The sequence below is a fragment of the Oryzias latipes genome, assembly GCF_053564925.1.
Source record: "Oryzias latipes strain Hd-rR chromosome 1 unlocalized genomic scaffold, Olatipes_Hd-rR_3.1 chr1_Y".
In the NCBI taxonomy this organism is placed as follows: domain Eukaryota; kingdom Metazoa; phylum Chordata; class Actinopteri; order Beloniformes; family Adrianichthyidae; genus Oryzias; species Oryzias latipes.
Window position 1 is genome coordinate 11,225,921 of NW_027616335.1, and position 10,887 is coordinate 11,236,807.

Genomic DNA, 10,887 nt, shown 5'->3' on the forward strand with positions numbered 1-10,887 from the left:
CGTGCGGAGAGAGCACCGCCGGGCCCAGGGAGCCGGCACCCAAGGGACACGGCCGCCATCGCCAAGGGGCCCACACCCCCCACCAGGGAAGGGGTAGGGGACAGATGGACCCAGGTCCCACCTTCCTTGTAAAATGTGTGTGCGTGTATGGGTGTTTGAGAGGGTGTTTGTGTGCATGTGTGTGTGTTTATGTTTGAGTGTATATATTGAAGGGGGAGGGGTGTGTGTACTAAGGGGGGTGCAGTTAAAATTGGCGAGTAGGGCACTAAGGGGACATCTCCTGATTACTCACAGTGATGTCCCTTCACCCCTCCACACCAAGGGGCCCTAAATGTCTAAGGTGCGGTTAAAATTGGCGGGTAGGGTGCCAGGAGGACATCTGCTGCTTGCTTGCAGTGATGTCCAAGCACCCCCCCTACCAAGGACCCTACATGTCTAAGGTGCAAATAAAACCGAAAGAGGGGGGGCCCACTCCATACGGCAACCATAGGAGGGGGGCCACTGCCAAGTAGCCCCCCCCCCCCCCCCCCCCCCCCCCAAGGCGCATCGCAGGCTAGGCCCCCCACCCCCTCACCCTAATATGAGGTTATATGAGGAAGGGGGTAAGTTGGGGACAGCTGGTAGACTGTCCCCTGGTGGTCAAACAGCCGTCCCCCAGCCCCCCCCCAGCAAAGGGGCCAGGGCCACCCAGCCCAGGGGCCCCACCCCCGGAGGCGCCGACACCCCAGGCCCGGCACCACCCACCCCACACAGAGAGAGAGGAGCCAGAAAGCATCGCCCCCCCCGGAGCAAGCCCAGGCCCCCACCCCCAGACGCCGGCCCTAGAGGAGCTCTGGTCAGGCCTCGACGGGACCGAGGAGGCCAACCGACCGAGGCAACTACCGATTGCCTCAGCGGAGACCCCGACCCGTTAGCCCCCCCGACCCGTACCAATAATGGGCCCCCCCTCCCCCCCAGAAGGCCCCCCCACAGGACAGGGCCGACAAGCCCCCCACCCCACCCCACCCCAGACCCCGCAGCCGAAGCGGGTGACACCCAGAGCGACCGGGGGGCTGCAGCTAAAGGCTCAATGAATATAGCAAAAAGAGAAGGAGAGAGTGGGCAGCCCTGTCTGGTTCCTCTTCCAAGAAAAAACCTGTTTGAAGTCTGTTTATTAGTTCTAACTGATGCATTGGGGTTGTGATATAATATTTTGATCCAATTGATGAATGCTTCTCCAAAACCAAACTTATGGAGGGCAGCAATAAGGAACTTCCAATTTACTCTGTCAAAGGCTTTTTCAGCATCCAGCGATAGTACCGTCATTTCCTGGTTTTCAATGGTGGCAAAGTCTATTATATTAACTAGTCTACGGACATTATCATCCGAGTGTCTGCCTTTGATGAATCCAGTCTGGTCGAAGTGAATTATGTGAGGAGTGATTTTTTCTATTCTCTGTGCTAGTGCTTTGCAGATGATTTTTACATCTGCATTGATTAAAGAAATAGGGCGATAGCTTGAAGGACTCGTGGGGTCTTTGTCTGGTTTTAGAAGAAGAATTATGTTGGCTGAGTTCATGTTAGGTGGCATTGATTGGCTCTCATTAATAGATGTGACCGTTTTATAAAATGTTGGTGCCAGTTGTTCCCAGAATTCTTTATAAAACTCAGCAGGAAAGCCGTCAGGCCCTGGTGCTTTACCATTGGGCATAAGTAACAGAGCTTCATGAAGTTCAGACAGCGAGAGCGGAGAATCTAAGTTTGTGATTTGATCCTCATTTAGCCTGGGTAGGTTTACATTATTAAGAAATGAGTCAATACTTTGCTCTGACGGATTGATCTGCGGTGTGTACAGGTTTTTATAAAAGTTTTCAAATGCATTATTAATTTTGACCGGGTCATGAGTGACATTTCCTGTTTGGTCCATAATAGAGGTGATTGATGATTTTTCTCTATTAATTTTAAGCTGATTAGCGGGAGCCGGTTTAGCTCGTGCTGGTTTGCGGCACCTTCCGTCCGTGAAACCAGGGTTCGACTCCGGGCTGCTCCCTCTTCCCCCCTCCACCCCTGCCGGCTCCAAGCCCGGTTTGAGAAGGTTGCGTCAGGAAGGGCATCTGGCTTAAAAAAAACATTGCCAAATCTACCATGCAACTCGTTCGCTGCTGCAACCCCTGATGGGAGAAGCCAAAAGTGGAAGAAGAATTTTAAGCTGATTAGCCAGAAATTTGCCAGATTTATTAGAGTTTTCAAATCTTTCAAGTCGTAGCCTTTGTATTTGAAATTGTGTTCGTTTATTAATGATGTCATTTAACTGCAGCTTTAAATTTTTCAGATCTCCCAGAATGCGTTCCTGTGCTGAAGCAGCATAAGCAGTCTCCAGGGTTTTGATTTTATTTTCTAATTCTAATAAATCTGCTTTCTCTTTGCGTTTTTTGTGCGTTGAATAAGAAATGATTTTCCCTCTCATCACTGCCTTTGCTGTTTCCCAAAGAACGCACGGTGGGATGTCTGGAGTATTGTTGAAGTCTAAGAAGGTTGCCCACTCTTTTTTAAAGAATTCAAGAAATTCCTGGTCCTTTAACAGAGACATATTAAACCTCCAAGTTGTACCAGAGGGTGTGGATTTTTCCCTAGAAATGTTTACAGAGACTGGTGCATGATCACTGATAATAATTGGATGGATATTGGAGCTTTGAATATTTTGGTCATCCATTCTGTTCTCGATAATATCCATCCTGTTGAAACACTGCTCCTGCAGAGCCCGGACCTGCTTCACCTTATTCAAATATAATAAATACTGTGACAAATCTATTTTACGAAAGCAGATATGAATTACATTAAAAATAGGCAACATGCAAATAATAATCTCTCTCAGAAAAAAATAATGTACAAGAGTTAGTCTTCAGATTTTATCTTAAACAGTGTTTTGCAGGTCAGACTCAAAGAGCTGCTTTCATATTTCTGTTTTGAAATCTTGCAGTAGACAAACTGTGGTTTTGTGTAGATATGCTTGCATGCCTCACATTATGACATAACCTACCTGAAACTGTTGTCTTCATGGCCCCAGTCCTCCTGTGTATGAAGAAACTCCACACAAATACAAACTACAGTATCTGTATTGAGTTTTTGGTGACTGAATTGTGCGCCCAGTCAAAGGACAGTTGAGTTAGACACCAAATGCAATCCTGGAGCGAGTTTTTTTTTTAATCTTACTAAAACTGACTTTGTCTGCCTGGTGTGTTTGATGTTACGAAGGTTCCATCAGATGCATGCATCATTGTGGTCAGACACTCAGAACTGGTGGTTTCTGAGCTTCTGATGAATTCATGCAGGAGGCCTTTGTTATTCTGACACACAAAATGTGATCAAACAAATGTCTGTTTGTCTGAAACTCTTGTGTTTTTTGACTTAATCATTTCTGGCCTAAATGACATTCAGTGAAACACTGAATCTAGCAGATGAGCCAAATGAAATCATGTTTAAAAATGGCAGATAAATGGATGTAGTTTCTGCAGGCCCATGTCTGAACACAGAGGTGCAGAAAACCTAAAAAAACCTAATAGTTGCAGTAGAACACAGGAAAACAGGATGTAATTGTGGTGATGTCTGATGGAAAAGCCATCAAGATATGAAATCCACAAAGATGTTTGTGTGATATTTTGTCAAATGTGTTAGAGCAAATACTGGATTGGTTTACTATTGGCGGCCGTGGTGCAGCGGTAGGGCGGTCGACCCATGATTGTAAGATTGCAGGTTCGATTCCCACCTTGCACGCCCATGAGTCGAAGTGTCCTTGGGCAAGACACTGAACCCCACCTTGCCTCTGGTGGTAGGCAGGTGCCTGTGTTTGGCAGCGGAGCCGCCACCAGTGTGTGAATGGGTCTGTAACTGTAAAGCGCTTTGTCCTTAGGAAGAAAGGCACTATATAAGTATACGACATTTACCATTTAACAGGTCAGTTAGTTGTAACCAATTTCCATGTGTACTAAAATCCATATCTTTGTCATTTAAGTGCAGTCATATGATTAAGGTTGATACAAAATGACCTTCTGTGCTGTTTAGTCCTGTTCTTCAGATGATGTGATGCAAACCTGCATCTCAACAGGACACATTTCAATGATTTACATTTTTGGTGTTAAACAGAACAAAAATAAAAACAATTGTCAATATTTTTAAACTTTTTTGTATTAAATGTATTAACTGAAAGGAGTTGAAGTATTCAGTCTTGACTAAAGGTGTAAAACTCCAGGCCTTGAAGACCAGTGTCCTTACTGTCCAATTAAGCTGCCATTGTCACTATTTTTGCCAAAACACACCTGATCCAGGTAATCTGCACCGGATGAGACAGAGTTTCTGAAAAACCAGGAGGGAGTAAGCCAGCGTTCGTTTCCCATCATCCCTTTGTCTACTCACTCTTCCACTAGCGTACGGCCCCTCACAACCCCAGCTTAACATTACCGGTGTCACAAAAAGGAATAGCAATATCAGACCTATCCAGCTGTAGAGTTTGGAGCCAGATGTCAGCTCAGAAAAACAAAGAATCTACTCGTCTACAAGTGGATGCATCAGAATGGAGCACAGCAGGATGCTTGTACAGTATTTATTTTTCTCCTGATTCACCACGATTTGAATAAATACTCAGAAACACAATTTTAAGCTTAATTGAATTTATGAATGTCATTCATCATGAATCCTACAAGAACATGTTGAAAACACTATTTTCACTATTTTCACGCTCTTCAAGGACAAAAACATGCCAAATATCTGCCGACACCTACTCAAATCCAGAGACAAAAGCAACCATAGTTTTAACACTGGAGAAGCCAAGAACTACTTTCCTCTGGGCTTTTAAAGGTAATTTCACTTGTTTTCTTTTTTTCTTTTTCTTTTTTTGGTCACAGCAAGTAATGACAGCAGTCAAAAAAAAAAACAAGACGACAAAACTAACAGACGGAAAATACATGGGGTCAAATTTGAGCCTGTGGGGTCTCCAGGTTGAGGGTTAAAATATGATGGTAATATGCTGAGATGAAACGGCAAACAATTTAGCTCTGGTTAAAATTGCATTGCATTAAAAAGCATGTCGAAAAGAGAAACAGCAGCTTGAAGTTCTTGTCATCACCACTCATCCAAGAGGCTTTATCTGTCTGAGTGGTGCTGGGTTCAAGTCACATGTGTAGATGGGTCCACCACATTTGTGCTTTTGGATGGTTCATTAAGAGGAACAAAGAGGGAAAGAAGACTGTGGTAAATTCTCTCTTTCCACAACAGCATTTTCCAACTCTGTGGACTAAATATCTGGTCTGAATTTGATACCAGACAAGAATTATGATGGTGAAACTAAAACATAACTTAAAAATGTATCTGTGCCAAAATAATAAACACGTCTGAGGCTCTCAACATTTAGTCTGAACTTTAAAACTTCTGTGTATAACTTTTGACCCAAACCTTTACACTGCTATTTTTGAATTCAAACCAGCTTAGAAACCACAGAAAAAAAAAGTTCCACTCAACAGACCAATCAAAAGCTGCGTCCCCTTCAGTGGAAAATCTGCGTATCTCACAACATCTTCAGTTAAAACTGTGAACGTATCTGTAATGAGAAACATTTGTACTTTTTAATGTTCATGACCACATCATTCATGGATCCTCTGCTCATCATGCCTTTTCTCTGGGGTAACTTGTTCTTTTAGTATCAGTCAAAGTTGATTTGGATTACTTCAAATGACTTTACTGAATCTCAATTTAAAGTTGTGAAAAAAATGATTTCTCAAATGACATCTGTCTTCCAGGAGCAGTTTCCTGCAGTTTTGACTGGACTTCTGCAACAGTGTCTGAGGTGACAGTCAGACATGGAGACAACATCACTCTCTATTGTGACTGTAAAATGGGATATGGAGGAATGACTGTGTGGCTCAGAAACTGTTTCAATGAGAGCCATCCTGTTCTTGTTTTAGATAGAGAGTACTTCTTTCATCATTTGGAGAAAACTCGTTTTTTTTGGACAAAGAATGTTTCCTCTGATTCCTACGATCTGACGATCATCAATGTCACCTATTCTGATGAAGGTTTCTACTACTGTGGAAATGGAGAAAATAAGGTAGTGACAGACAATGAAAAGCATGGTCAAAAGACGTGGTATAATTACAGCAACATCATCAGAAAAATCTCCATCAGTGAGTATTTTACCCGAATGACTTCTGATGAAACTTTTAATGTGTTTTTTTGCAAATTGATTTTAGCAGGCAAAAAAATAATAAGAAATTGCTTCATTTCCATCGTCAATATTGATTTTCTACTGTAAATATTAAAGCAAAGCAGTTTCTGTCATCATATCATATTTTCCACCAGTTTAAATCTGGAATATTCAACATTCAACAATATTCAACGTATTAAACATATGTGTATTTTTTTAAATTTCTGAATGTTTATTGAATGTTTTTATTTTGTGATAGAAAAAAAATATTAACTCAATTGGCTCAGGGTTAGAGCTTAGGGAAAAAATAGGAGTTCTGTATAATATTTGTGTTCTTTAATTGTTTGATTGAATGTCAAATTCTACATTAGCATTTTAAAATCATGAAGTAAAAACTTTAAACTACTTTGACAGATGTTTATATGAACATAAAAAGAAAGATCATACTGATCTTAAGGTAAATAATGATTTTTTTTTTAATTGGAGAATTTATTTTAAAACACTCATCTTCACAATTTGTTTTTCTCCTAATTTTTATGATCACTGATTAGCTTTTGTGTTAAACTATATCAGTAAACTTAAAAAAAGACAAATCTCAAAAATGGAAGCATTTACTTTTTAAATAGTGTCTTAGCTGGAAAATAAATACAACAGCTTTATTTATTTTTTTAATGCAGCCTCCAACAGGCCTCATAACTGTACCAGTGACAGTCAGCAGAACGATGGTGTGTGTTGGAAGCTGCTCTCCTCTGTGTGTCCGATCGTTTCTGTTCTCTCCGGTCTCCTCTCAGTTCTGGTTTACAGGATTTGTCAGAAATCAGGTATCTCAGTACTTTCCTTAGATTACTACATTCATACCGGATGCTGCATCTAAACATACATCACATGTTTTTTTTAAAGGTTTTCTTCAAACTTCTGCGGCAAACTCTTCTCATAATTCTGAAAAGATACAGAACTCAAGAGATCGGACGAGACCGACTCTGCAACAGGTAAACAGCACCAACAGCCTGTCAGAGTTTTAGAGTAATGTATAAAATCAGGAACTATTTCCAAATAAAATATTCAACATTTAAAAAGCCAGTTGCTTCCTTATTATTATTTAAGTAATTAGTATAACTGCTGTTAAAAAATTGTATTTTAAAGTAGAATTTATTTTAACTATTTACATGTTCTTTTAACATGTCCCCAGAGTAGTCTTCATGGACTTTCATGTTTCTATAAATTGCTTTCCCTCTTGACATAAAACTCCTTGAAAAGAGTCTCTCAGACAGACACAATTTTTTTCATATTTTACTGAAAAGATTTGCCAATCTTCGCACAAAAACTGATTAAAATTCATGTTGGCCATATGTAATACGTCCGGCCAAGCTTGTTGCATTATTGGCATGTATTTAAAGAACTTCCAAGGCTAAATGTAGTTATTGGTCATATGTTTTAATAATAATAATTCTTCCTCTGGGTCCATGCGGCTAAGAAAACAGTTCAGCACTGGCCGTACGTAATTAGAAAATGATATAAAAATTACGAAAAGGAAATGAGCTAGAAAGCCTCACAGAAGGGTCACACTACAGTGTTCTCTTAGGCAGAAAATGTAATTTAGCCAACCACAATCAAGACATGGTACACTCGGTTTTTAGAAAATACAGGGGGCTGCATTTTATTGATTTTAGGACAGGAATGTGCAGACTGGTAAAAATCTCAACCCGGGCGAGACTTTGGACTTGCCTTATTTGGTTCTATATTTTTCACTCAGTCAGGAGATGTTTGTTTGTTGCCCTCTTGCATTTCTGCAGTTTTGCTATTTTAAACGCTAAAAGATCATCAACAAACGTAAATATTTCATTCCAGGATGAAGATGTGTGCTATGCTGCCCTGGAAATACGACATTCATCACTGAAACCAAAGAGGAAGAGAACAACTCAGGCTTCTGACTTCAGCACATATTCTGCTGTCAGAACATCAAAGCTGTAGAATATTTCCACACTTGAGTCCAAGATTGTTTTTAGAAAACTAACAAAGCTCTTTGTCACAGATATACATTTTGGCAGATATTTTTTTAATGTTATCTTTAGATTCAATTTAGGATATTTCCTTGCATGCAGACCAAAATGCCATTCAACACTTCAGTTCTTCTGCAGAAAACTAGAGCTCTTTGGTACAAACTTCAGCTGCTAATCCAAGCTATGGAGCAGAACATTTACAGGGGCAACGTGTGTCATTTAACTCCTGCTTCAAATTCTTTCAGTTTCTATTTGCTGTTTAACCCTTGTGCTATCTTAGATGACCCCACCCTTGCATTGACGTGTTCTCCCTACCATGACAAAGGTGGATAAAGATGGAAAGATTTCATGTAATCCATGGACACCAGTGAAGATCACAAATCATTGAAGAAAAAATGTTCAGAGCACTGTCTAGTGGGTCTAGATGACCCAACTCCCAATGTTAAAGTGCCTAGGATAGCACAAGGGTTAAGCGGTTTCCCTGTAAAGAAAATGGTTTTGACTAACAAATTCAATAAGGTAGCAAATAAAGATTTTTGTGCATTTTAGGCAAATATGTAGCTGTGTTTTTTACATCTTTACAATAAACCCAGACTAAATTTGGAAAGATTTTCCTGTTGTTGAAAAACTGGATCGTTTCACCTTCAATTCCTTGAAATAACCTCCTTTGAAATTGATCTAAAGATGTTAATTTATCATATTGGAACTTTTATTTTTCCTAGACAGAAACCTCAGAAGGTACTTCAAAAACATCAAATGAAATCTTCTTCTTTTAATTCTTTGTTTCTTATAAGATGGCTCTGCCTTGTTGTGTGTCTAAGAAAGTCAACAGTTAAGAAACAGGCTCAACCACCGAAAGTCTTCAATAAAAGTAACACACAGGAAACCCACAATGGTTTTGCTGCACTCACCTATCCGTGAAGTTTAACACACAGACTGATGAACAGCAAAGTCAGGCTACAAAGAAATTCAGTGTTTCTACATAGTGTGCATCTACAAAACAGATAAAATAAATAAATAAATAATGTTGGTGATGCACAATTTTGCAGCTCTCAGGACATTTTTGACTAAAAAACAAATTTATCTTTAAGTTTTCGTTGTTTGATATTTTATATGATCAATGTTTCATTTCATTTCATCAGGTTTTGAACTGATATTTTGTTTGTTTGTAGCATTTTTCAGCAGCTTTGAATTTTGTCTATTTCTTTCCAAATGATCCTTAAATGAAAGAAAAAAGTTCCAAAAGAAGAAGGATTCATGCCAAATTTGCATGTGGAAAATGAAAAATAAAAAAAGTCCTTTAATAACATTCAAGTATTGTTAACCCTTGTGCTATCTTAGATAACCCCATTCTTACATTGAAGTGTTCTCCCTACTATGACAAAGGTGGATAAAGGTGCAAAAATTTCATGTAATCCATGGACACCAGTGAAGATCACAAGTCAGTGAAGAAAAAAGGTTCAGCGCACTGTCTAGTGGGTTTAGATGACCCAACGCCCAATGTTAAAGTGCCTAGGATAGCACAAGGGTAAAATGGCAGTTTGACCACTTCCTTCAAGTCACCTTAACTTTAAATCAGCCACAGTCTAAGTGTGAGAAATGACAGGAAACCCACAGGGACGAGCAACATGCAACACCTTTTTGTCAACAGTTTCATGCAAAAACAAAAATAAAAAGAGAAGTTGTGCCCAGAATGAGAAAAATAAAAATGTAGATGATGGCTCTTATTTATATAGGTGACATCTTTGCTTTTAATTTAAAATTATCTTCAAGAAAGACGATTTGAAGTCCAGATGAAAAAAAGACAAAATACCTTTTCTTTGCCAATCCAATGTCTTCTACAAAAGAAAAGGCAAATAAGTGTTTAAAAAAATTACAAATCTTTGTGGTTTACAAAATTACATATGAACTTTAAAAAAGTATTTAGTTAATGAGATCTAGTGTTTTGACATTTAGTTCATCGGGAGCATTTATGTGTCTTCAGCTTCCAGATTAGAAAACCAGCTGTTGCATCCAACGGGCTGGGAAGGATTTTAACGCCACTGACAATGGATGAAGTTCACTGATAGTGAATACCAGTAAATCAAAGCTGAGTTTGTTAGAAAACACAGTTTTAAGAAATTCTTTTTTTGGAACGTTTCTATTTTATTTTGTTTTTAAACATATTTAATTTAAGAGGGTATTAACCTGAAGAACCCACTGGGTCAAATTTAGCCCTGAGTTTATTTTTATGATTTTTATTTCTATTTTTTCGTTTTTATATTTTCATTTTTATTTATTTTTTTAGCTGCTGTTAACTGCTGCTTATCAAAATGAACACACAAAAACCAAATCTTCTTAATTGACTTTAAAAGCCCTGAAGAAAATTGTGGTTGGGTTCTCCAGGTTAAAATCCATCCATCTTCTTAACCCGTTTTATGCCACGGAACTGCCAGAGCTTAATCTGCAGGTTGGGTAAAGGCGGGCACACCTTGCTGGACAGGTCACCAACATGTCGCAAGCCCATGCAATCCCAACCACAGTCACACCTAGGGACACAATTTTTGAGTAACTAATCAACCAATGAAGCCTGTTTTTGGACTGTTGGAGGAGGCCGGAGTGCCCAGAGGAAACCAACACAAGCACATGGAGAACTCCACACAAAGTCCCGCTGGGATTTAAACCAGGGCCTTCTCACTGTGAGGTGAAATCACTAATACACACCAATAAATAC

The 10,887-nt window shown here is 39.6% G+C and overlaps 1 protein-coding gene across 7 annotated transcripts in view; it reads left to right on the forward strand.

Annotated features, from left to right (window-relative positions):
* Positions 1–10,887, forward strand: part of LOC144981372 (uncharacterized) — a 60,528-nt gene that overhangs the window by 17,699 nt on the left and 31,942 nt on the right. For 6 of the 7 annotated variants that reach the window (XM_078943818.1, XM_078943821.1, XM_078943814.1 and 3 more), the window contains one exon: positions 8,023–8,728. The exons of the other annotated variant lie outside the window; for it this stretch is intronic. In XM_078943818.1, coding sequence (XP_078799944.1) covers positions 8,023–8,145 — 123 coding nt within the window. In that variant the 3' untranslated portion in view covers positions 8,146–8,728. Of the gene's footprint in view, positions 1–8,022; positions 8,729–10,887 lie in introns of those variants that run through there. 7 annotated transcript variants of the gene reach the window in all.